Source organism: Salvelinus alpinus, chromosome 3 (assembly GCF_045679555.1).
Source record: "Salvelinus alpinus chromosome 3, SLU_Salpinus.1, whole genome shotgun sequence".
NCBI lineage: Eukaryota > Metazoa > Chordata > Actinopteri > Salmoniformes > Salmonidae > Salvelinus > Salvelinus alpinus.
In genome coordinates, this window is record NC_092088.1 from 109,055,837 (window position 1) to 109,083,717 (window position 27,881).

At 45.2% G+C, this 27,881-nt stretch overlaps 1 protein-coding gene across 2 annotated transcripts in view; it reads left to right on the plus strand.

Annotated features, from left to right (window-relative positions):
* Positions 1-1,423: 1,423 nt before the first annotated feature.
* The window catches only part of LOC139571681 (ankyrin-3-like), a 408,808-nt gene continuing 382,350 nt past the window's right edge, over positions 1,424-27,881 (plus strand). The window contains exon 1 of one of the 2 annotated variants that reach the window (XM_071394781.1): positions 1,424-1,706. In XM_071394781.1, the coding sequence (XP_071250882.1) occupies positions 1,638-1,706 (69 nt within the window). In that variant the 5' untranslated portion in view covers positions 1,424-1,637. The remainder of the gene's footprint in view (positions 1,707-27,881) is intronic. The other variant, XM_071394785.1, reaches the window with a different exon arrangement.

The window sequence follows — 27,881 nt, forward strand, 5'->3', positions numbered from 1 at the left end:
TGCACACACTGTATAAAGATGTTTCTATTGTGTTATTGACTGTTTGTTTACTCCATGTGTAACTCTGTGTTGTTGTTTGTGTCGAACTGCTTTGCTTCATCTTGGCCAGGTCGCAGTTGTAAATGAGAACTTGTTCTCAACTGGACTAACTGGTTAAATAAAGGTAAAATAAAACAAAACTAAGCGATCATGGAAAACTATGGTTTAACATCTAGTTGATAGTGAAATAACTGCAATACACTGTCCTAATAACCCTCAATAACCCACAGTGTCACAATAACCCACACTGTCCTAATAACCCACAATAACCCACACTGTCCTAATAACCCACAATAACCCACACTGTCCTAATAACCCACAATAACCCACACTGTCCTAATAACCCACACTGTCCCAATAACCCACAATAACCCACACTGTCCTAATAACCCACAATAACCCGCACTGTCCTAATAACCCACAATAACCCACACTGTCCTAATAACCCACAATAACCCACACTGTCCTGATAACCCACACTGTCCTAATAACCCACAATAACCCACACTGTCCTAATAACCCACAATAACCCACACTGTCCTAATAACCCACAATAACCCACACTGTCCTAATAACCCACACTGTCCCAATAACCCACAATAACCCACACTGTCCTAATAACCCACACTGTCCCAATAACCCACAATAACCCACACTGTCCTAATAACCCACAATAACCCGCACTGTCCTAATAACCCACAATAACCCACACTGTCCTAATAACCCACAATAACCCACACTGTCCTAATAACCCACAATAACCCACACTGTCCTGATAACCCACACTGTCCTAATAACCCACAATAACCCACACTGTCCTAATAACCCACAATAACCCACACTGTCCTAATAACCCACAATAACCCACACTGTCCTAATAACCCACACTGTCCTGATAACCCACAATAACCCACACTGTCCTAATAAGCCACACTGTCCTAATAACCCACACTGTCCTAATAACCCACAATAACCCACAGTGTCACAATAACCCACACTGTCCTAATAACCCACACTGTCCTAATAACCCACAATAACCCACACTGTCCTAATAACCCACAATAACCCACACTGTCCTAATAACCCACAATAACCCACACTGTCCTAATAACCCACATGCTCCTATTGAATCCTTCCCTGCCCCACAGTTCTGTGGTGAAACAGAGCAGTCGGGGTAATAACCACTGGGTAATAACCTCGGGGTAATAACCACTGGGTAATAACCACTGGGTAATAACTGAGCCAGCTGTGGTAATAACCACGGGGTAATAACCACGGGGTAATAACCACTGGGTAATAACCACTGGGTAATAACCACTGGGTAATAACCACCGGGTAATAACCACTGGGTAATAACTGAGCCAGGCGACTCTACCTGCACGCTCCATAGAATGACACTACAGCCTATCTCGCGCCACAGGCACGTTTTGCCCGGGAAAAATGAGGACCTTCGAGCTTGAAACTTGTTGAAGACGAAGGACTTGATGTCGGGGTTTTTATAATCTTCTAGCTTTGTGATAATACATATTTGATACAGGTTTATGGATTTTGCGCGACTGAGAATCTGAGCAGCTGTCCGGAGTTGAGAAGTGTTCAACATGGCTTCCACCACAGGTGACCGCCGAGACTCCCAGGTGAGGATCCTACCGTCCTTTCCCTTCACACAGGTACCGATACACTGCTGGCGAAACACGGTTTCATTTAACATTTATACCCCTGGTCATTCAGCATAATCAGGCTTTCTGAAATTACACACACTTTGTGTTATTCTGCAACTGGGCTACAGTATTGTGTCGCAGGAACGTGGAGTGAAAGTTTTGCTTTCACTTATTCTGTTCGTAACGTGTGATTTAGAGAGATTTAGAAAATGTATATAGACTACAAATTGTAACAGTAAATTGACCTGTCAACTTTTGCCTGTTCATATGGGAGTTTACTCGTTTTTCCCTACTCTATTTTTCTCTGTTTTACCTACATTGAAGCTCATTCATCGTTCACTAAATTCGTATACAAACATTTTCTGCAGACTTTTCTTGACGTCGTATTATTATGCTACTTTATGCTAATCAGTTCGTTTGCACATTTTCCTTACTGTAGTGTTATACTGTTATAAAGGGTTATAATACAATTACATGACATTGGATCCACATAATAAATTTGAACCGAAAACCTTGGTAGTGACACACAAAGTGTAGGATTGTTCTATTGTAGAATAGTGGTTAGTGGTTCTACGTAAAGCGCATAGGCTAACTGATCCCTCATAGCAGCCTACCAGCACCAGCCTGATGTAACAACACGCAGAGTTAATGGCTGATCTATTCTGTGGCTATAAAGCAACCTCAACCCCAGTAATCCCTATTGTCTAGAAGTCAAGGAGTGGTTTTGGGAGAGAACAAACAAATTAAAAGCCTTGCTCTAGGGCAGAGTCCCAAATGGCACCCTATTTACATAGTGTCCTATGGGGTCTGGTCGAAGAAGTGCCCTATATAGGGAATAGGGTGCCATTTGGAATGCAGTTTAGATCCTAGTGGACTAAATATTCTGGAGAAACAGGTTCTGAGGTAATGGTGTCGCTGATTAACAGTTTCCTGGAAATGACTGTGGCTGTATCTCAAACAGCACCCTATTCCCTATGTAGTGGCCCTAGTCTAAAGTAGTGCAGCACCCTATTCCCTATATAGTGGCCCTGGTCTAAAGTAGTGCAGCATCCTATTCCCTATATAGTGGCCCTGGTCTAAAGAAGTGCAGCATCCTATTCCCTATGTAGTGGCCCTGGTCTAAAGTAGTGCAGCACCCTATTCCCTATATAGTGGCCCTGGTCTAAAGTAGTGCAGCATCCTATTCCCTATGTAGTGGCCCTGGTCTAAAGTAGTGCAGCACCCTATTCCCTATATAGTGGCCCTGGTCTAAAGTAGTGCAGCATCCTATTCCCTATATAGTGGCCCTGGTCTAAAGTAGTGCAGCATCCTATTCCCTATGTAGTGGCCCTGGTCTAAAGTAGTGCACCACCCTATTCCCTATATAGTGGCCCTGGTCTAAAGTAGTGCACTATGTAGGGAATAGGGTACCATTTGGAAGACACCCTATCTTAAAAGGGACTTGTGGTTTGGCCTGCGGAGACTTGTAGTTTGGCCTGCGGAGACTTGTAGATGCCCGCTGACTGCATCTTCATGGCGTCTTGAGTGGTGTTGTTTACTATCTCACTTCTAAAGTCCTGTGTTTAATATCACTGTCTGTCATTCTGCTGGTGCTTTAGAAGCAGTGGAGTTAGAGCAGGGGGGGAAAACTCATTCCATGGAGGGTTGAGTCAACCAGGTGAGTTAGAGCAGGGAGAAACTCATTCCATGGAGGGTTTAGTCAACCAGGTGAGTTAGAGCAGGGAGAAACTCATTCCATGGAGGGTTTAGTCAACCAGGTGAGTTAGAGCAGGGAGAAACTCATTCCATGGAGGGTTTAGTCAACCAGGTGAGTTAGAGCAGGGAGAAACTCATTCCATGGAGGGTTTAGTCAACCAGGTGAGTTAGAGCAGGGGGGAGAAACTCATTCCATGGAGGGTTTAGTCAACCAGGTGAGTTAGAGCAGGGGGGAAAACTCATTCAATGGAGAGCTGAGTCAACCAGGTGAGTTAGAGCAGGGAGAAACTCATTCCATGGAGGGTTTAGTCAACCAGGTGAGTTAGAGCAGGGAGAAACTCATTCCATGGAGGGTTTAGTCAACCAGGTGAGTTAGAGCAGGGAGAAACTCATTCAATGGAGGGTTTAGTCAACCAGGTGAGTTAGAGCAGGGGGGGCAAACTCATTCCATGGAGGGTTTAGTCAACCAGGTGAGTTAGAGCAGGGAGAAACTAATTCCATGGAGGGTTTAGTCAACCTGCAGACACTCGGCCCTCCGTGGAACCTGCAGACACTCGGCCCTCCGTGGACCCTGCAGACACTCGGCCCTCCGTGGAACCTGCAGACACTCGGCCCTCCGTGGAACCTGCAGACACTCGGCCCTCCGTGGAACTTGCAGACACTCGGCCCTCCGTGGAACCTGCAGACACTCGGCCCTCCGTGGAACCTGCAGACACTCGGCCCTCCGTGGAACCTGCAGACACTCGGCCCTCCGTGGACCCTGCAGACACTCGGCCCTCCGTGGAACCTGCAGACACTCGGCCCTCCGTGGAACCTGCAGACACTCGGCCCTCCGTGGAACCTGCAGACACTCGGCCCTCCGTGGAACCTGCAGACACTCGGCCCTCCGTGGAACCTGCAGACACTCGGCCCTCCGTGGAATGAGTTTGACACATGTGAGTTAGAGAATGACATCAGTGGAGCGTTGGGGAGAAGGCTGGTAGGTGTACCATGTTAGTGACCTAGTGTGGTAGGTGTACCATGTTAGTGACCTAGTGTGGTAGGTGTACCATGTTAGTGACCTAGTGTGGTAGATGTACCATGTTAGTGACCTAGTGTGGTAGGTGTACCATGTTAGTGACCTAGTGTGGTAGGTGTACCATGTTAGTGACCTAGTGTGGTAGGTGTACCATGTTAGTGACCTAGTGTGGTAGATGTACCATGTTAGTGACCTAGTGTGGTAGGTGTACCATGTTAGTGACCTAGTGTGGTAGGTGTACCATGTTAGTGACCTAGTGTGGTAGGTGTACCATGTTAGTGACCTAGTGTGGTAGGTGTACCATGTTAGTGACCTAGTGTGGTAGGTGTACCATGTTAGTGACCTAGTGTGGTAGATGTACCATGTTAGTGACCTAGTGTGGTAGGTGTACCATGTTAGTGACCTAGTGTGGTAGGTGTACCATGTTAGTGACCTAGTGTGGTAGATGTACCATGTTAGTGACCTAGTGTGGTAGGTGTACCATGTTAGTGACCTAGTGTTGTAGGTGTACCATGTTAGTGACCTAGTGTGGTAGGTGTACCATGTTAGTGACCTAGTGTGGTAGGTGTACCATGTTAGTGACCTAGTGTGGTAGGTGTACCATGTTAGTGACCTAGTGTGGTAGGTGTACCATGTTAGTGACCTAGTGTGGTAGGTGTACCATGTTAGTGACCTAGTGTTGTAGGTGTACCATGTTAGTGACCTAGTGTGGTAGGTGTACCATGTTAGTGACCTAGTGTGGTAGATGTACCATGTTAGTGACCTAGTGTGGTAGGTGTACCATGTTAGTGACCTAGTGTTGTAGGTGTACCATGTTAGTGACCTAGTGTGGTAGGTGTACCATGTTAGTGACCTAGTGTGGTAGATGTACCATGTTAGTGACCTAGTGTGGTAGGTGTACCATGTTAGTGACCTAGTGTGGTAGGTGTACCATGTTAGTGACCTAGTGTGGTAGGTGTACCATGTTAGTGACCTAGTGTGGTAGGTGTACCATGTTAGTGACCTAGTGTGGTAGGTGTACCATGTTAGTGACCTAGTGTTGTAGGTGTACCATGTTAGTGACCTAGTGTGGTAGGTGTACCATGTTAGTGACCTAGTGTGGTAGGTGTACCATGTTAGTGACCTAGTGTGGTAGGTGTACCATGTTAGTGACCTAGTGTGGTAGGTGTACCATGTTAGTGACCTAGTGTGGTAGATGTACCATGTTAGTGACCTAGTGTGGTAGGTGTACCATGTTAGTGACCTAGTGTGGTAGGTGTACCATGTTAGTGACCTAGTGTGGTAGGTGTACCATGTTAGTGACCTAGTGTGGTAGGTGTACCATGTTAGTGACCTAGTGTGGTAGGTGTACCATGTTAGTGAACTAGTGTTGTAGGTGTACCATGTTAGTGACCTAGTGTGGTAGGTGTACCATGTTAGTGACCTAGTGTGGTAGGTGTACCATGTTAGTGACCTAGTGTGGTAGATGTACCATGTTAGTGACCTAGTGTGGTAGATGTACCATGTTAGTGACCTAGTGTGGTAGGTGTACCATGTTAGTGACCTAGTGTGGTAGGTGTACCATGTTAGTGACCTAGTGTGGTAGGTGTACCATGTTAGTGACCTAGTGTGGTAGGTGTACCATGTTAGTGACCTAGTGTTGTAGGTGTACCATGTTAGTGACCTAGTGTGGTAGGTGTACCATGTTAGTGACCTAGTGTGGTAGGTGTACCATGTTAGTGACCTAGTGTGGTAGGTGTACCATGTTAGTGACCTAGTGTGGTAGGTGTACCATGTTAGTGACCTAGTGTTGTAGGTGTACCATGTTAGTGACCTAGTGTTGTAGGTGTACCATGTTAGTGACCTAGTGTGGTAGGTGTACCATGTTAGTGACCTAGTGTGGTAGATGTACCATGTTAGTGACCTAGTGTGGTAGGTGTACCATGTTAGTGACCTAGTGTGGTAGGTGTACCATGTTAGTGACCTAGTGTGGTAGGTGTACCATGTTAGTGACCTAGTGTGGTAGGTGTACCATGTTAGTGACCTAGTGTGGTAGGTGTACCATGTTAGTGACCTAGTGTTGTAGGTGTACCATGTTAGTGAACTAGTGTGGTAGGTGTACCATGTTAGTGACCTAGTGTGGTAGGTGTACCATGTTAGTGACCTAGTGTGGTAGGTGTACCATGTTAGTGACCTAGTGTGGTAGATGTACCATGTTAGTGACCTAGTGTGGTAGATGTACCATGTTAGTGACCTAGTGTGGTAGGTGTACCATGTTAGTGACCTAGTGTGGTAGGTGTACCATGTTAGTGACCTAGTGTGGTAGGTGTACCATGTTAGTGACCTAGTGTGGTAGGTGTACCATGTTAGTGACCTAGTGTTGTAGGTGTACCATGTTAGTGACCTAGTGTGGTAGGTGTACCATGTTAGTGACCTAGTGTGGTAGGTGTACCATGTTAGTGACCTAGTGTGGTAGGTGTACCATGTTAGTGACCTAGTGTGGTAGGTGTACCATGTTAGTGACCTAGTGTTGTAGGTGTACCATGTTAGTGACCTAGTGTTGTAGGTGTACCATGTTAGTGACCTAGTGTGGTAGGTGTACCATGTTAGTGACCTAGTGTGGTAGATGTACCATGTTAGTGACCTAGTGTGGTAGGTGTACCATGTTAGTGACCTAGTGTGGTAGGTGTACCATGTTAGTGACCTAGTGTTGTAGGTGTACCATGTTAGTGACCTAGTGTGGTAGGTGTACCATGTTAGTGACCTAGTGTGGTAGGTGTACCATGTTAGTGACCTAGTGTGGTAGATGTACCATGTTAGTGACCTAGTGTGGTAGGTGTACCATGTTAGTGACCTAGTGTGGTAGATGTACCATGTTAGTGACCTAGTGTGGTAGGTGTACCATGTTAGTGACCTAGTGTTGTAGGTGTACCATGTTAGTGACCTAGTGTGGTAGGTGTACCATGTTAGTGACCTAGTGTGGTAGGTGTACCATGTTAGTGACCTAGTGTGGTAGGTGTACCATGTTAGTGACCTAGTGTGGTAGGTGTACCATGTTAGTGACCTAGTGTGGTAGGTGTACCATGTTAGTGACCTAGTGTGGTAGGTGTACCATGTTAGTGACCTAGTGTGGTAGGTGTACCATGTTAGTGACCTAGTGTGGTAGGTGTACCATGTTAGTGACCTAGTGTGGTAGATGTACCATGTTAGTGACCTAGTGTGGTAGGTGTACCATGTTAGTGACCTAGTGTGGTAGGTGTACCATGTTAGTGACCTAGTGTGGTAGGTGTACCATGTTAGTGACCTAGTGTGGTAGGTGTACCATGTTAGTGACCTAGTGTGGTAGGTGTACCATGTTAGTGACCTAGTGTGGTAGGTGTACCATGTTAGTGACCTAGTGTGGTAGGTGTACCATGTTAGTGACCTAGTGTGGTAGGTGTACCATGTTAGTGACCTAGTGTGGTAGGTGTACCATGTTAGTGACCTAGTGTGGTAGGTGTACCATGTTAGTGACCTAGTGTGGTAGGTGTACCATGTTAGTGACCTAGTGTGGTAGGTGTACCATGTTAGTGACCTAGTGTGGTAGGTGTACCATGTTAGTGACCTAGTGTGGTAGATGTACCATGTTAGTGACCTAGTGTGGTAGGTGTACCATGTTAGTGACCTAGTGTGGTAGGTGTACCATGTTAGTGACCTAGTGTGGTAGGTGTACCATGTTAGTGACCTAGTGTGGTAGGTGTACCATGTTAGTGACCTAGTGTGGTAGGTGTACCATGTTAGTGACCTAGTGTGGTAGATGTACCATGTTAGTGACCTAGTGTGGTAGGTGTACCATGTTAGTGACCTAATGTGGTAGGTGTACCATGTTAGTGACCTAGTGTGGTAGATGTACCATGTTAGTGACCTAGTGTGGTAGGTGTACCATGTTAGTGACCTAGTGTGGTAGGTGTACCATGTTAGTGACCTAGTGTGGTAGGTGTACCATGTTAGTGACCTAGTGTGGTAGGTGTACCATGTTAGTGACCTAGTGTGGTAGGTGTACCATGTTAGTGACCTAGTGTGGTAGGTGTACCATGTTAGTGACCTAGTGTGGTAGGTGTACCATGTTAGTGACCTAGTGTGGTAGGTGTACCATGTTAGTGACCTAGTGTGGTAGGTGTACCATGTTAGTGACCTAGTGTGGTAGGTGTACCATGTTAGTGACCTAGTGTGGTAGGTGTACCATGTTAGTGACCTAGTGTGGTAGATGTACCATGTTAGTGACCTAGTGTGGTAGGTGTACCATGTTAGTGACCTAGTGTGGTAGGTGTACCATGTTAGTGACCTAGTGTGGTAGGTGTACCATGTTAGTGACCTAGTGTGGTAGGTGTACCATGTTAGTGACCTAGTGTGGTAACGTCCTCATTCTAAGGCCGTTCCCGTTCTGGAGACAAACAGTCTCCTTCTCTGGTTTCTCTCAGTGCTTTAGAAACCATGACAACGCACTAACTAGAGAATGACATCAGTGGTGCGTTGGGGAGAAGGCTGGTAGGCCAGTCATGTGTCGTAGCATTGTAGTGACCCTAGTGATAGCGTTGTGCCTTGTCCTCATGCTGAGCCGGTTCTGTTCTGGAGATGAACAGATAATGCAGTGATGCTCTGATGCCCCATGTGCTGCTGGTGACGGGCTGAGACTGATACAGCTCTGGAGACAATGGACGAGGAATGAAAGATCCCTCTATTAGACCTGCTGACCTAGAGTCTCAGAGTGGAGAGACAGGGTCCCTGATGGCACCCTATTCCCTATATAGGGCACTACTTTATACTACAGCCCTATTCCCTATATAGTGCACTACTTTATACTACAGCCCTATTCCCTATGTAGTGCACTACTTTATACTACAGCCCTATTCCCTATATAGTGCACTACTTTATACTACAGCCCTATTCCCTATATAGTGTACTACTTTATACTACATCCCTATTCCCTATATATAGCACTAGTTTATACTACAGCCCTATTCCCTATTTATTTGGTATTTTTGGTATTTTATTAGGATCTCCCATTAGCTGTTGCAAAGTCAGCAGCTACTCTTCCTGGCGTCCACACAGAACATGAAACTCGTTCAGTATTATCACTCCTCCAAGGCCAAACAATGAGGTAGACTTGCTGCATGCATGACTTGCTGCCTGCATGACTTGCTGCCTGCCTGCCTGACTTGCTACCTGCCTGACTTTCTGCCTGCCTACCTGACTTGCTGCCTGCATGACTTGCTGCCTGCCTGCATGACTTGCTGCCTGCCTGCATGACTTGCTGCCTGCCTGCCTGCCTGACTTGCTGCCTACCTGACTTGCTGCCTGCCTACTGTTGACCTTAGTGATGGGGTTCTATTCAGCTCAACCACAGAACAGCCATTATGTTGAATCTACCTACTGTAGGGGCAGAGTAGACACACTGTTGAACAGTATCCTCAGCCACAGAACAGCCATTATGTTGAATCTACCTACTGCAGTCTGTTCTATATGAGTGGGTCTGTTTTCTGTGTCATGGTGGGGAAAGGCAGTCTGTTCTATATGAGTAGGTCTGTTTTCTGTGTCATGGTGGGGAAAGGCAGTCTGTTCTATATGAGTGGGTCTGTTTTCTGTGTCATGGTGGGGAAAGGCAGTCTGTTCTATATGAGTGGGTCTGTTTTCTGTGTCATGGTGGGGAAAGGCAGTCTGTTCTATATGAGTGTTTCTGTTTTCTGTGTCATGGTGGGGGAAGGCAGTCTGTTCTATATGAGTGGGTCTGTTTTCTGTGTCATGGTGGGGGAAGGCAGTCTGTTACATTTACATTTAAGTCATTTAGCAGACGCTCTTATCCAGAGCGACTTACAAATTGGAAAGTTCATACATATTCATCCTGGTCCCCCCGTGGGGAATGAACCCACAACCCTGGCGTTGCAAGCGCCATGCTCTACCAACTGAGCCACACGGGACCAGTTCTATATGAGTGGGTCTGTTTTCTGTGTCAACGTTGTTTCTATGACAGTCATACAGATGTTGTCTGTTCCTAATGTCACCCTGTCCGCTGTATAGCAGAGGTGGCACCAAGTCACTATTATTATTAGAGTCACAAGCAAGTCATGAGGTCTGAGTCTCAAGTCGAGTCCCCAGTAGAACGGGTTGAGTCTGGAGTCCAGTCCGAGTCGAGTCCCCAGTAGAACAGGTTGAGTCTGGAGTCCAGTCCGAGTCGAGTCCCCAGTAGAACGGGTTGAGTCTGGAGTCCAGTCCGAGTCGAGTCCCCAGTAGAACAGGTTGAGTCTGGAGTCCAGTCTGAGTCGAGTCCCCAGTAGAACAGGTTGAGTCTGGAGTCCAGTCTGAGTCGAGTCCCCAGTAGAACAGGTTGAGTCTGGAGTCCAGTCCAAGTCGAGTCCCCAGTAGAACAGGTTGAGTCTGGAGTCCAGTCCAAGTCGAGTCCCCAGTAGAACAGGTTGAGTCTGGAGTCCAGTCCAAGTCGAGTACCCAGTAGAACAGGTTGAGTCTGGAGTCCAGTCCAAGTCGAGTCCCCAGTAGAACAGGTTGAGTCTGGAGTCCAGTCCAAGTCGAGTCCCCAGTAGAACAGGTTGAGTCTGGAGTCCAGTCCAAGTCGAGTCCCCAGTAGAACAGGTTGAGTCTGGAGTCCAGTCCAAGTCGAGTCCCCAGTAGAACAGGTTGAGTCTGGAGTCCAGTCCGAGTCGAGTCCCCAGTAGAACGGGTTGAGTCTGGAGTCCAGTCTGAGTCGAGTCCCCAGTAGAACAGGTTGAGTCTGGAGTCCAGTCCAAGTCGAGTCCCCAGTAGAACAGGTTGAGTCTGGAGTCCAGTCCGAGTCGAGTACCCAGTAGAACAGGTTGAGTCTGGAGTCCAGTCCAAGTCGAGTCCCCAGTAGAACAGGTTGAGTCTGGAGTCCAGTCCAAGTCGTGCATTCTAAGAGCAAGTCGAGTCACACGTTTATTTCAAGTCATGCCAAAAAAAATCTATACATGCAATGACTTGTTGAACTACAAATGTTTGTGTATTTATTGAGGTGAGGCAACCAGACATCCCTTTATAATATGTATTCTACAACACACTGTGATTATGTCATTGTAAAACAGGGACCTTGTGAAGGCAGGTTGGTAAAACAGGGACCTTGTGAAGGCATGTTGGTAAAACAGGGACCTTGTGAAGGCAGGTTGGTAAAACAGGGACCTTGTGAAGGCAGGTTGGTAAAACAGGGACCTTGTGAAGGCAGGTTGGTAAAACAGGGACCTTGTGAAGGCAGGTTGATAAAACAGGGACCTTGTGAAGGCAGGTTGGTAAAACAGGGACCTTGTGAAGGCAGGTTGATGTGCTCAGAGTGTAGATGTATTTACAGGTCTTGGTGATCCGATGGTGAAAGTACCATATCATACCAGATATATGATATGTATAAGTATTACAGAACACACACACACACACACACACACACACACACACACACACACACACACACACACACACACACACACACACACACACACACACACACACACACACACACACACACACACACACACACACACACACACGGTCTTACCAATGCACCTAGTGCTGTTTGATCAGCCTCTTGATCACCTTCAATGATTCTCTTTCACCGGGTCAGGAGGTGTAAACCTCTGATGGTTGTAAAGCTCTAGGATAGACCAGCGGTGGCTGGGAGGCCTCTTCCTGTTTAGTGGGGCCTCACACAGACATAGAAGTGTGCAGATCAGGTCATTCTGGTGGTAGATACGGGTTCATCATCTGGCTGATATCAGGTCAGTCTGCTGGTAGATACAGTGAACCCATAGAAGAAGTCATCTGTTGTGATCGGTTGGTTTCCTGACTGTAATGTAATAGGTTGGTTTCCTAACTGTAATGTAATGGGTTGTTTTCCTGACTGTAATGTAATGGGTTGTTTTCCTGACTGTAATGTAATGGGTTGGTTTCCTGACTGTAATGTAATGGGTTGGTTTCCTGACTGTAATGTAATGGGTTGGTTTCCTGACTGTAATGTAATGGGTTGGTTTCCTGACTGTAATGTAATGGGTTGGTTTCCTGACTGTAATGTAATGGGTTGGTTTCCTGACTGTAATGTAATGGGTTGGTTTCCTGACTGTAATGTAATGGGTTGGGTTCCTGGCTGTAATGTAATGGGTTGGTTCCTGACTGTAATGTAATGGGTTGGTTCCTGGCTGTAATGTAATGGGTTGGTTTCCTGACTGTAATGTAATGGGTTGGTTTCCTGACTGTAATGTAATGGGTTGGTTTCCTGACTGTAATGTAATGGGTTGGTTTCCTGACTGTAATGTAATGGGTTGGTTCCTGACTGTAATGTAATGGGTTGGTTCCTGGCTGTAATGTAATGGGTTGGTTTCCTGACTGTAATGTAATGGGTTGGTTTCCTGACTGTAATGTAATGGGTTGGTTTCCTGACTGTAATGTAATGGGTTGGTTTCCTGACTGTAATGTAATGGGTTGGTTCCTGACTGTAATGTAATGGGTTGGTTCCTGGCTGTAATGTAATGGGTTGGTTCCTGACTGTAATGTAATGGGTTGGTTCCTGACTGTAATGTAATGGGTTGGTTCCTGACTGTAATGTAATGGGTTGGTTTCCTGACTGTAATGTAATGGGTTGGTTTCCTGACTGTAATGTAATGGGGTTGGTTTCCTGACTGTAATGTAATGGGGTTGGTTTCCTGACTGTAATGTAATGGGTTGGTTTCCTGACTGTAATGTAATGGGTTGGTTTCCTGACTGTAATGTAACGGGCTGGTTTCTGTTAGTGACTGAGGTCGCGCCCCAAATAGGACTCTGTTCCCACTATATGAAGGGAATAGGGAGCTGGATGATCGGATCACCACATGTTAGTGACTGAGGTCGCGCCCCAAATAGGACTCTGTTCCCACTCTATGAAGGGAATAGGGAGCTGTTTGGGATGCGTTCCCCAGGTTATCTCATTGTTGTTGTTTGTCAGAGCCCTCTTTCCTGTTAATACTGTGTTATCTATCTATCAGCCCATCAGAGGTTTCTGTTCAGACCTGTAGAAGCAGTGTCTCTCTCTCTGGAGGCTCGTAAGGGCTTTGGTCTAAAGTAGGTCCCTCTTTAAGGAATAGGGTGCCATTTGGAATGTCCTTAGTGACTTGGACCAATCCTGTAGAAGGAAGCAATGTGTACTTTCACTTTACTGTTATCAGACAGTTTAAATCAACACATCTGTCTGCCAGCACGGATATGGCAGTTTTAGTCTCTTTCACACTCGTTATATTGTAATGTGTTGGTTTCCTGGTTTCCTCTGTGAGCCTGCTGTTCACTCTGACAATCATTAAAGTATATGTGACCGACCGGTTCGGTCTTATGGAGCAACATTTGAAATGGTGTATTTTACATAGGAAAGAAGTAAAAGAGATGGTAAATGGTATATTATACACTACTGTTGAGGAACAATGGGGACTTCATTCTGCTTTGAAAGTTGATACACTTGTAACCTCACTTTAGAGAAAATGTCCCTTGAATGTTTTGGTACCTACTGGGGAGCTCTTTGTCTCCGCCCATTCAGCATCGTTCACACCCTCTAAAGCTTTAGCCCCCCCCCCCATCTCTTTAAGGATTCACCTGTGAGGCTGTGTACTAAACAACCAAAGATTTCAAGACTAAAGGCTGGTTTATACTACTTTTGTACCTGTTTCCTCCAGCATCTTCACAAGGTCCTTTGCTGTTGTTCTGGGATTGATTTGCACTTTTCTCACCAAAGTACGTTCATCTCTAGGAGACAGAACGTGTCTCCTTCCTGAGCGGTATGACGGCTGCGTGGTCCCATGGTGTTTATACTTGTGTACTATTGTTTGTACAGATGAACGTGGTACCTTCAGGCATTTGGAAATTGCTTCCAAGGATGAACCAGACTTGTGGAGGTCTACAATTTTTTTTCTGAGGTCTTGGCTGATTTATTTTGGTTTTCCCATGATGTCAAGCAAAGAGGCACTGAGTTTGAAGGTAGGCCTTGAAATACATCCACAGGTACACCTCCAATTGACCTAAATGATGTCAATTAGCCTATCAGAAGCTTCTAAAGCCATGACATCGTTTTCTGGAATTGTACAAGCTGTTTAAAGGCACAGTCAACTTAATGTATGTAAACTTCTGACCCACTGGAATTGTGATACAGTGAATTTTAAGTGAAATAATCTGTCTGTCAACAATTGTTGGAAAATGACTTGTGTCATGCACAAAGTAGATGTCCTAACTGACTTGCCAAACCTATAGTTTGTTAACCAGAAATGTGTGGAGTGGTTGAAACACAAGTTTAAATGACTCCAACCTAAGTGTATGTAAACTTCCAACTTCAACTGTATGTAGAGCCTATTGACAGTGCATCCACTATATATTTACTGTGACTACTGCCTCTGATACAATACAATACAATGCTTTAACAGTGAGACAAATCCATGCATCTGTCTGGTCCTGTCTCGTCCCAGGAGAGAGAGAAAGCAGGGGGCTTTGTAGGCAGAGGCAGAGCTGTGGATGGAGAGTCTGAGAGGAGGCAGGGGTTTGGAGGGAGGAGGGTAGGAGTTTGGAGGGAGGAGAGCAGAGGTTTGGAGGGAGGAGGGTGGGAGTTTGGAGGAAGGAGAGCAGAGGTTTGGAGGGAGGAGGAAGGGAGTAGGGTAGGAGTTTGGAGGGAGGAGAGCAGGGGTTTAGAGGGAGGAGGGTGGGAGTTTGGAGGAAGGAGAGCAGAGGTTTGGAGGGAGGAGGAAGGGAGGAGGGTAGGAGTTTAGAGGGAGGAGGACAGGGGTTTAGAGGGAGGAGAGCAGGGGTTTGGAGGGAGGAGAGCAGGGGTTTGGAGGGAGGAGAGCAGGGGTTTAGAGGGAAGAGAGCAGGGGTTTAGAGGGAGGAGAGCAGGGGTTTAGAGGGAGCAGAGCAGGGGTTTAGAGGGAGGAGAGCAGGGGTTTAGAGGGAGGAGGGCAGGAGTTTGGAGGGAGGAGAGCAGGGGTTTAGAGGGAGGAGAGCAGGGGTTTAGAGGGAGGAGAGCAGGGGTTTAGAGGGAGGAGAGCAGGGGTTTAGAGGGAGGAGAGCAGGGGTTTAGAGGGAGGAGAGCAGGGGTTTGGAGGGAGGAGAGCAGGGGTTTAGAGGGAGGAGAGCAGGGGTCTGGAGGGAGGAGAGCAGGGGTTTAGAGGGAGGAGAGCAGGGGTTTAGAGGGAGGAGAGCAGGGGTTTAGAGGGAGGAGAGCAGGGGTTTAGAGGGAGGAGAGCAGGGGTTTAGAGGGAGGAGAGCAGGGGTCTGGAGGGAGGAGAGCAGGGGTTTAGAGGGAGGAGGAATGGAGGAGGGTAGGGATTTCTGACGGGAGAGCAGGGTTTTTGGAGCCCATGTCCCCAGATCAGCGCCTCTGACAGGAATTATGATTCGTTGTAATGAGATAAATAAAGTCCATAGACCGTGCACTGAGCTGGGTCAGAGAAGAGTATGACTCGGCCAGAGAGGAGAGAGACCTGCAGTAGGCAGGTCAAATGTATTTATTGTGAATTTATTTATTAAAGCAACATTTTCAATTTAGATGTGTCGTTCCTTGCCTTGCTGTCTTGGCAACTGGTTTGTAAAAGCAATAAAGCACGGCAGGGGTTTGTGGTATATGGCCTGTATACCGTAGCTAAGGGCTGTTTCCAGGTACTCCGCGTTGTGCCGTGCCTAACAGAGGTGCTGAATAGTAAAACAACATTCAATGAGAAATAACATGAAACAACACAGTGTTCAGGTGCTGAATAGTAAAACAACATTTAATGAGATATAACATGAAACAACACAGTGTTCAGGTGCTGAATAGTAAAACAACATTTAATGAGATATAACATGAAACAACACAGTGTTCAGGTGCTGAATAGTAAAACAACATTTAATGAGAAATAACATGAAACAACACAGTGTTCAGGTGCTGAATAGTAAAACAACATTCAATGAGATATAACATGAAACAACACAGTGTTTAGGTGCTGAATAGTAAAACAACATTTAATGAGATATAACATGAAACAACACAGTGTTCAGGTGCTGAATAGTAAAACAACATTTAATGAGAAATAACATGAAACAACACAGTGTTTAGGTGCTGAATAGTAAAACAACATTTAATGAGATATAACATGAAACAACACAGTGTTCAGGTGCTGAATAGTAAAACAACATTTAATGAGATATAACATGAAACAACACAGTGTTCAGGTGCTGAACAGTAAAACAACATTCAATGAGATATAACATGAAACAACACAGTGTTCAGGTGCTGAATAGTAAAACAACATTCAATGAGAAATAACATGAAACAACACAGTGTTCAGGTGCTGAATAGTAAAACAACATTTAATGAGAAATAACATGAAACAACACAGTGTTCAGGTGCTGAATAGTAAAACAACATTTAATGAGAAATAACATGAAACAACACAGTGTTCAGGTGCTGAATAGTAAAACAACATTTAATGAGATATAACATGAAACAACACAGTGTTCAGGTGCTGAATAGTAAAACAACATTTAATGAGAAATAACATGAAACAACACAGTGTTCAGGTGCTGAATAGTAAAACAACATTCAATGAGATATAACATGAAACAACACAGTGTTTAGGTGCTGAATAGTAAAACAACATTTAATGAGATATAACATGAAACAACACAGTGTTCAGGTGCTGAATAGTAAAACAACATTTAATGAGAAATAACATGAAACAACACAGTGTTTAGGTGCTGAATAGTAAAACAACATTTAATGAGATATAACATGAAACAACACAGTGTTCAGGTGCTGAATAGTAAAACAACATTTAATGAGATATAACATGAAACAACACAGTGTTCAGGTGCTGAACAGTAAAACAACATTCAATGAGATATAACATGAAACAACACAGTGTTCAGGTGCTGAATAGTAAAACAACATTCAATGAGATATAACATGAAACAACACAGTGTTCAGGTGCTGAATAGTAAAACAACATTTAATGAGAAATAACATGAAACAACACAGTGTTCAGGTGCTGAATAGTAAAACAACATTTAATGAGATATAACATGAAACAACACAGTGTTCAGGTGCTGAATAGTAAAACAACATTTAATGAGATATAACATGAAACAACACAGTGTTCAGGTGCTGAACAGTAAAACAACATTCAATCTATAATAGATTCCCATCACACATGTTAACTTCATGTGTTTATTTAACTCTCCAAGGCGTCTTCTCTTCCTAAACCCTCTCTGACTGGAAGGTGTCTCTATTCTTCCAGGAAAATGAAAGCGTGTCCAGTTCATTTAGCCTCCAGCTGTCTGAGTCTCTGGATGCGACTACAGTAGATATTATATCCTGGCACTCAGAGCGTTCTCTTTCTATGAGCATGTGACCAGCCATTTATCAAGAGGTTTACTCTGAATCTTCCTGACTGTTAGTTTATCAGGCTGACTGGCTCTGTGGATGTTACTGTGTGGTGGACATGATTCACTGGGCTGAGACTATTGGACGAATAACGCTCCTCTCTGGCCTACTGCAGGTCTCTCTCCTCTGGCCTACTGCAGGTCTCTCTCCTCTCTGGCCTACTGCAGGTCTCTCTCCTCTCTGGCCTACCGCAGGTCTCTCTCCTCTCTGGCCTACTGCAGGTCTCTCTCCTCTCTGGCCTACTGCAGGTCTCTCTCCTCTCTGGCCTACTGCAGGTCTCTCTCCTCTCAGGCCTACTGCAGGTCTCTCTCCTCTCAGGCCGACTGCAGGTCTCTCTCCTCTCTGGCCTACTGTAGATCTCTCTACATTAGTCCTGATGGTTCTGTCCTACGCTAGTCCTGATAGCTACCCTACTAGACTGGTTCTGTCCTACACTAGTCCTGATAGCTTCCCTACTAGACTGGTTCTGTCCTACACTATTCCTGATAGCTTCCCTACTAGACTGGTTCTGTCCTACACTATTCCTGATAGCTTCCCTACTAGACTGGTTCTGTCCTACACTAGTCCTGATAGCTTCCATACTAGACTGGTTCTGTCCTACACTAGTCCTGATAGCTTCCATACTAGACTGGTTCTGTCCTACACTAGTCTTGATAGCTTCCCTACTAGACTGGTTCTGTCCTACACTAGTCCTGATAGCTTCCCTACTAGACTGGTTCTGTCCTACACTAGTCCTGATAGCTTCCCTACTAGACTGGTTCTGTCCTACACTAGTCCTGATAGCTTCCCTACTAGACTGGTTCTGTCCTACACTAGTCCTGATAGCTTCCCTACTAGACTGGTTCTGTCCTACAATAGTCCTGATAGCTTCCCTACTAGACTGGTTCTGTCCTACACTAGTCCTGATAGCTTCCCTACTAGACTGGTTCTGTCCTACACTAGTCCTGATAGCCTCCCTACTAGACTGGTTCTGTCCTACACTAGTCCTGATAGCTTCCCTTCTAGACTGGTTCTGTCCTACACTAGTCCTGATAGCTTCCATACTAGACTGGTTCTGTCCTACACTATTCCTGATAGCTTCCATACTAGACGCGTTCTGTCCTACACTATTCCTGATAGCTTCCATACTAGACTGGTTCTGTCCTACACTAGTCCTGATAGCTTCCCTACTAGACTGGGTCTGTCCTACACTAGTCCTGATAGCTTCCCTACTAGACTGGTTCTGTCCTACACTAGTCCTGATAGCTTCCCTACTAGACTGGTTCTGTCCTACACTAGTCCTGATAGCTTCCCTACTAGACTGGTTCTGTCCTACACTAGTCCTGATAGCTTCCATACTAGACTGGTTCTGTCCTACACTAGTCCTGATAGCTTCCATACTAGACTGGTTCTGTCCTACACTAGTCTTGATAGCTTCCCTACTAGACTGGTTCTGTCCTACACTAGTCCTGATAGCTTCCCTACTAGACTGGTTCTGTCCTACACTAGTCCTGATAGCTTCCCTACTAGACTGGTTCTGTCCTACACTAGTCCTGATAGCTTCCCTACTAGACTGGTTCTGTCCTACACTAGTCCTGATAGCTTCCCTACTAGACTGGTTCTGTCCTACACTAGTCCTGATAGCTTCCCTACTAGACTGGTTCTGTCCTACACTAGTCCTGATAGCTTCCCTACTAGACTGGTTCTGTCCTACACTAGTCCTGATAGCTTCCCTACTAGACTGGTTCTGTCCTACACTAGTCCTGATAGCCTCCCTACTAGACTGGTTCTGTCCTACACTAGTCCTGATAGCTTCCCTTCTAGACTGGTTCTGTCCTACACTAGTCCTGATAGCTTCCATACTAGACTGGTTCTGTCCTACACTATTCCTGATAGCTTCCATACTAGACGCGTTCTGTCCTACACTATTCCTGATAGCTTCCATACTAGACTGGTTCTGTCCTACACTAGTCCTGATAGCTTCCCTACTAGACTGGTTCTGTCCTACACTAGTCCTGATAGCTTCCCTACTAGACTGGTTCTGTCCTACACTAGTCCTGATAGCTTCCCTACTAGACTGGTTCTGTCCTACACTAGTCCTGATAGCTTCCCTACTAGACTGGTTCTGTCCTACACTAGTCCTGATAGCGTCCATACTAGACTGGTTCTGTCCTACACTAGTCCTGATAGCTTCCCTACTAGACTGGTTCTGTCCTACACTAGTCCTAGTAGCTTCCATACTAGACTGGTTCTGTCCTACACTAGTCCTGATAGCTTCCCTACTAGACTGGTTCTGTCCTACACTAGTCCTGATAGCTTCCCTACTAGACTGGTACCGTCCTACACTAGTCCTGATAGCTTCCCTACTAGACTGGTTCTGTCCTACACTAGTCCTGATAGCTTCCCTACTAGACTGGTTCTGTCCTACACTAGTCCTGATAGCTTCCCTACTAGACTGGTTCTGTCCTACACTAGTCCTGATAACTTCCCTACTAGACTGGTTCTGTCCTACACTAGTCCTGATAGCTTCCCTACTAGACTGGTTCTGTCCTACACTAGTCCTGATAGCTTCCCTACTAGACTGGTTCTGTCCTACACTAGTCCTGATAGCTTCCATACTAGACTGGTTCTGTCCTACACTAGTCCTGATAGCTTCCCTACTAGACTGGTTCTGTCCTACACTAGTCCTGATAGCTTCCATACTAGACTGGTTCTGTCCTACACTAGTCCTGATAGCTTCCATACTAGACTGGTTCTTCCTACACTAGTCCTGATAGCTTCCCTTCTAGACTGGTTCTGTCCTACACTAGTCCTGATAGCTTCCCTACTAGACTGGTTCTGTCCTACAATAATCCTGATAGCTTCCCTACTAGACTGGTTCTGTCCTACACTAGTCCTGATAGCTTCCCTACTAGACTGGTTCTGTCCTACACTAGTCCTGGTAGCTTCCCTACTAGACTGGTTCTGTCCTACACTAGTCCTGATAGCTTCCCTACTAGACTGGTTCTGTCTTACACTAGTCCTGATAGCTTCCATACTAGACTGGTTCTGTCCTACACTAGTCCTGATAGCTTCCCTACTAGACTGGTTCTGTCCTACACTAGTCCTGCTAGCTTCCCTACTAGACTGGTTCTGTCCTACACTAGTCCTGATAGCTTCCCTACTAGACTGGTTCTGTCCTACACTAGTCCTGATAGCCTCCCTACTAGACTGGTTCTGTCCTACACTAGTCCCGATAGCTTCCCTACTAGACTGGTTCTGTCCTACACTAGTCCTGATAGCTTCCCTACTAGACTGGTTCTGTCCTACACTAGTCCTGATAGCTTCCCTACTAGACTGGTTCTGTCCTACACTAGTCCTGATAGCTTCCCTACTAGACTGGTTCTGTCCTACACTAGTCCTGATAGCTTCCCTACTAGACTGGTTCTGTCCTACACTAGTCCTGATAGCTTCCCTACTAGACTGGTTCTGTCCTACACTAGTCCTGATAGCTTCCCTACTAGACTGGTTCTGTGCTACACTAGTCCTGATAGCTTCCCTACTAGACTGGTTCTGTCCTACACTAGTCCTGATAGCTTCCCTACTAGACTGGTTCTGTGCTACACTAGTCCTGATAGCTTCCCTACTAGACTGGTTCTGTCCTACACTAGTCCTGATAGCTCCCCTACTAGACTGGTTCTGTCCTACACTAGTCTCTTCCCTACTAGACTGGTTCTGTGCTACACTAGTCCTGATAGCTTCCCTACTAGACTGGTTCTGTCCTACACTAGTCCTGATAGCTCCCCTACTAGACTGGTTCTGTCCTACACTAGTCCCTTCCCTTCTAGACTGGTTCTGTCCTACACTAGTCCTGATAGCTTCCCTACTAGACTGGTTCTGTCCTACACTAGTCCTGATAGCTTCCCTACTAGACTGGTTATGTCCTACACTAGTCCTGATAGCTTCCCTACTAGACTGGTTCTGTCCTACACTAGTCCTGATAGCTTCCCTACTAGACTGGTTCTGTCCTGCACTAGTCCTGATAGCTTCCCTACTAGACTGGTTCTGTCCTGCACTAGTCCTGATAGCTTCCCTACTAGACTGGTTCTGTCCTGCACTAGTCCTGATAGCTTCCCTACTAGACTGGTTCTGTCCTACACTAGTCCTGATAGCTTCCCTACTAGACTGGTTCTGTCCTACACTAGTCCTGATAGCTTCCCTACTAGACTGGTTCTGTCCTACACTAGTCCTGATAGCTTCCCTACTAGACTGGTTCTGTCCTACACTAGTCCTGATAGCTTCCATACTAGACTGGTTCTGTCCTACACTAGCCCTGATAGCTTCCCTACTAGACTGGTTCTGTCCTACACTAGTCCTGATAGCTTCCCTACTAGACTGGTTCTGTCCTACACTAGTCCTGATAGCTTCCCTACTAGACTGGTTCTGTCCTACACTAGTCATGATAGCTTCCCTACTAGACTGGTTCTGTGCTACACTAGTCCTGATAGCTTCCCTACTAGACTGGTTCTGTCCTACACTAGTCCTGATAGCTCCCCTACTAGACTGGTTCTGTCCTACACTAGTCTCTTCCCTACTAGACTGGTTCTGTCCTACACTAGTCCTGATAGCTTCCCTACTAGACTGGTTCTGTGCTACACTAGTCCTGATAGCTTCCCTACTAGACTGGTTCTGTCCTACACTAGTCCTGATAGCTCCCCTACTAGACTGGTTCTGTCCTACACTAGTCCCTTCCCTTCTAGACTGGTTCTGTCCTACACTAGTCCTGATAGCTTCCCTACTAGACTGGTTCTGTCCTACACTAGTCCTGATAGCTTCCCTACTAGACTGGTTCTGTCCTACACTAGTCCTGATAGCTTCCCTACTAGACTGGTTCTGTCCTACACTAGTCCTGATAGCTTCCCTACTAGACTGGTTCTGTCCTGCACTAGTCCTGATAGCTTCCCTACAAGACTGGTTCTGTCCTACACTAGTCCTGATAGCTTCCATACTAGACTGGTTCTGTCCTACACTAGCCCTGATAGCTTCCCTACTAGACTGGTTCTGTCCTACACTAGTCCTGATAGCTTCCCTACTAGACTGGTTCTGTCCTACACTAGTCCTGATAGCTTCCCTACTAGACTGGTTCTGTCCTACACTAGTCCTGATAGCTTCCCTACTAGACTGGTTCTGTGCTACACTAGTCCTGATAGCTTCCCTACTAGACTGGTTCTGTCCTACACTAGTCCTGATAGCTCCCCTACTAGACTGGTTCTGTCCTACACTAGTCTCTTCCCTACTAGACTGGTTCTGTCCTACACTAGTCCTGATAGCTTCCCTACTAGACTGGTTCTGTGCTACACTAGTCCTGATAGCTTCCCTACTAGACTGGTTCTGTCCTACACTAGTCCTGATAGCTCCCCTACTAGACTGGTTCTGTCCTACACTAGTCCCTTCCCTTCTAGACTGGTTCTGTCCTACACTAGTCCTGATAGCTTCCCTACTAGACTGGTTCTGTCCTACACTAGTCCTGATAGCTTCCCTACTAGACTGGTTCTGTCCTACACTAGTCCTGATAGCTTCCCTACTAGACTGGTTCTGTCCTACACTAGTCCTGATAGCTTCCCTACTAGACTGGTTCTGTCCTGCACTAGTCCTGATAGCTTCCCTACTAGACTGGTTCTGTCCTGCACTAGTCCTGATAGCTTCCCTACTAGACTGGTTCTGTCCTGCACTAGTCCTGATAGCTTCCCTACTAGACTGGTTCTGTCCTACACTAGTCCTGATAGCTTCCCTACTAGACTGTTCTGTCCTACACTAGTCCTGATAGCTTCCCTACTAGACTGGTTCTGTCCTACACTAGTCCTGATAGCTTCCATACTAGACTGGTTCTGTCCTACACTAGTCCTGATAGCTTCCCTACTAGACTGGTTCTGTCCTACACTAGCCCTGATAGCTTCCCTACTAGACTGGTTCTGTCCTACACTAGTCCTGATAGCTTCCCTACTAGACTGGTTCTGTCCTACACTAGTCCTGATAGCTTCCCTACTAGACTGGTTCTGTCCTACACTAGTCCTGATAGCTTCCCTACTAGACTGGTTCTGTCCTACACTAGTCCTGATAGCTTCCCTACTAGACTGGTTCTGTCCTACACTAGTCCTGATAGCTTCCCTACTAGACTGGTTCTGTCCTGCACTAGTCCTGATAGCTTCCATACTATTGTGACTGCATCAGTGCGTTAATCATCTCTAGAAAGTGTCAGTGGAATAAAACATCGACCTCCAGTTTAGGACAAGTACAACAGTAGTGCAGAATAACTTGAAAACACTGTGGTTGTCAGAGTTTCATCCTCTGTATCTCAGCATGTTTAGTGATACCAGAAGTCCTGTCCTCTCGGTTGCTGTGGAAGAAGTGGGGCTGGTCGCTGTCTGTGTTGTTGTTACACTGTTTTTACTAGAGTGGAGTTTGTCACGTTGTAGAGTGACTTCCTTCGTGGGGCTTCCGTTCTGTCCGCAGGGCTCGGCTCTCTCTTCTCACTGCTGAGGAACTAACCAAATGGCCAAAGGGAAGCAGGCCTTGTTTTATGTAAGGTATATTATCATGTCGTGAGATATGATTGTTCTCATCGCTGGTCTGTACACCAAACGTATCCGTCTTTCCAGTTCCATAACTCTAAAGTGAAATCACATTACAATCTAATTTGGCATCTAGAGTGGATCTTTTTAACCCTTCAATGCTAATCTAAAGGATGGATTTTAACCCTTCAATGCTAATCTAAAGGATGGATTTCAACCCTTCAATGCTAATCTAAAGGATGGATTTCAACCCTTCAATGCTAATCTAAAGGATGGATTTCAACCTTTCAATGCTAATCTAAAGGATGGATTTCAACCCTTCAATGCTAATCTAAAGGATGGATTTTAACCCTTCAATGCTAATCTAAAGGATGGATTTTAACCCTTCAATGCTAATCTAAAGGATGGATTTCAACCCTTCAATGCTAATCTAAAGGATGGATTTCAACCTTTCAATGCTAATCTAAAGGATGGATTTCAACCCTTCAATGCTAATCTAAAGGATGGATTTCAACCCTTCAATGCTAATCTAAAGGATGGATTTCAACCCTTCAATGCTAATCTAAAGGATGGATTTCAACGCTTCCAAACATCAGACTTGTTTCTCTTCATCAGGGACAGACTAAATAAAAGTTGTTTCTCCTCTTCATCATGGACAGACTGAAGGAGACTTGTTTCTCCTCTTCATCATGGACAGACTGAAGGAGAGTTGTTTCTCCTCTTCATCATGGACAGACTGAAGGAGAGTTGTTTCTCCTCTTCATCATGGACAGACTGAAGGAGAGTTGTTTCTCCTCTTCATCATGGACAGACTGAAGGAGAGTTGTTTCTCCTCTTCATCATTGACAGACTACAGGAGAGTTGTTTCTCCTCTTCATCATGGACAGACTGAAGGAGAGTTGTTTCTCCTCTTCATCATGGACAGACTGAAGGAGAGTTGTTTCTCCTCTTCATCATTGACAGACTACAGGAGAGTTGTTTCTCCTCTTCATCATGGACAGACTGAAGGAGAGTTGTTTCTCCTCTTCATCATGGACAGACTGAAGGAGAGTTGTTTCTCCTCTTCATCATGGACAGACTGCAGGAGACTTGTTTCTCCTCTTCATCATGGACAGACTGAAGGAGAGTTGTTTCTCCTCTTCATCATGGACAGACTGAAGGAGAGTTGTTTCTCCTCTTCATCATGGACAGACTGAAGGAGAGTTGTTTCTCCTCTTCATCATGGACAGACTGAAGGAGAGTTGTTTCTCCTCTTCATCATGGACAGACTGAAGGAGAGACACTATAACTATTATCTGGTTTTTCTGTGGTTTTCATAAAAGCTCTTTGGTTTCCAACCTGCACCTTTTTATCTGCACTATTTGTCTTTCACTTGTCTTGTTTTGTACGAACAAATAAACTAAAGTCAACAGAGAAGAGACGGAGGAGAGACTGTAGTCTTTATATAGTATAGCTGGTGTTTATAGTGAGTTGACCCAGAGACAGTAGTCTTTATACAGTATAGCTGGTGTTTATAGTGAGTTGACCCAGAGACTGTAGTCTTTATACAGTATAGCTGGTGTTTATAGTGAGTTGACCCAGAGACTGTAGTCTTTATACAGTATAGCTGGTGTTTATAGTGAGTTGACCCAGAGACTGTAGTCTTTATACAGAATAGCTGGTGTTTATAGTGAGTTGACCCAGAGACTGTAGTCTTTATACAGTATAGCTGGTGTTTATAGTGAGTTGACCCAGAGACTGTAGTCTTTATACTGTATAGCTGGTGTTTATAGTGAGTTGACCCAGAGACTGTAGTCTTTATACAGTATAGCTGGTGTTTATAGTGAGTTGACCCAGAGACTGTAGTCTTTATACAGTATAGCTGGTGTTAATAGTGAGTTGACCCAGAGACTGTAGTCTTTATACAGTATAGCTGGTGTTTATAGTGAGTTGACCCAGAGACTGTAGTCTTTATACAGAATAGCTGGTGTTTATAGTGAGTTGACCCAGAGACTGTAGTCTTTATACTGTATAGCTGGTGTTTATAGTGAGTTGACCCAGAGACTGTAGTCTTTATACTGTTTATAGGGAGTTGACCCAGAGACTGTAGTCTTTATACAGTATAGCTGGTGTTTATAGTGAGTTGACCCAGAGACTGTAGTCTTTATACTGTATAGCTGGTGTTTATAGTGAGTTGACCCAGAGACTGTAGTCTTTATACAGTATAGCTGGTGTTTATAGTGAGTTGACCCAGAGACTGTAGTCTTTATACAGTATAGCTGGTGTTTATAGTGAGTTGACCCAGAGACTGTAGTCTTTATACAGTATAGCTGGTGTTTATAGTGAGTTGACCCAGAGACTGTAGTCTTTATACTGTATAGCTGGTGTTTATAGTGAGTTGACCCAGAGACTGTAGTCTTTATACAGTATAGCTGGTGTTTATAGTGAGTTGACCCAGAGACTGTAGTCTTTATACAGAATAGCTGGTGTTTATAGTGAGTTGACCCAGAGACTGTAGTCTTTATACAGTATAGCTGGTGTTTATAGTGAGTTGACCCAGAGACTGTAGTCTTTATACAGTATAGCTGGTGTTTATAGTGAGTTGACCCAGAGACTGTAGTCTTTATACAGTATAGCTGGTGTTTATAGTGAGTTGACCCAGAGACTGTAGTCTTTATACAGTATAGCTGGTGTTTATAGTGAGTTGACCCAGAGACTGTAGTCTTTATACAGTATACCTGGTGTTTATAGTGAGTTGACCCAGAGACTGTAGTCTTTATACTGTATAGCTGGTGTTTATAGTGAGTTGATCCAGAGACTGTAGTCTTTATACAGTATAGCTGGTGTTTATAGTGAGTTGACCCAGAGACTGTAGTCTTTATACAGTATAGCTGGTGTTTATAGTGAGTTGACCCAGAGACTGTAGTCTTTATACAGTATAGCTGGTGTTTATAGTGAGTTGACCCAGAGACTGTAGTCTTTATACAGTATAGCTGGTGTTTATAGTGAGTTGACCCAGAGACTGTAGTCTTTATACAGTATAGCTGGTGTTTATAGTGAGTTGACCCAGAGACTGTAGTCTTTATACAGTATAGCTGGTGTTTATAGTGAGTTGACCCAGAGACTGTAGTCTTTATACTGTATAGCTGGTGTTTATAGTGAGTTGACCCAGAGACTGTAGTCTTTATACAGTATAGCTGGTGTTTATAGTGAGTTGACCCAGAGACTGTAGTCTTTATACAGTATAGCTGGTGTTTATAGTGAGTTGACCCAGAGACTGTAGTCTTTATACTGTATAGCTGGTGTTTATAGTGAGTTGATCCAGAGACTGTAGTCTTTATACAGTATAGCTGGTGTTTATAGTGAGTTGACCCAGAGACTGTAGTCTTTATACAGTATAGCTGGTGTTTATAGTGAGTTGACCCAGAGACTGTAGTCTTTATACAGTATAGCTGGTGTTTATAGTGAGTTGACCCAGAGACTGTAGTCTTTATATAGTATAGCTGGTGTTTATAGTGAGTTGACCCAGAGACTGTAGTCTTTATACAGTATAGCGTGGGTAG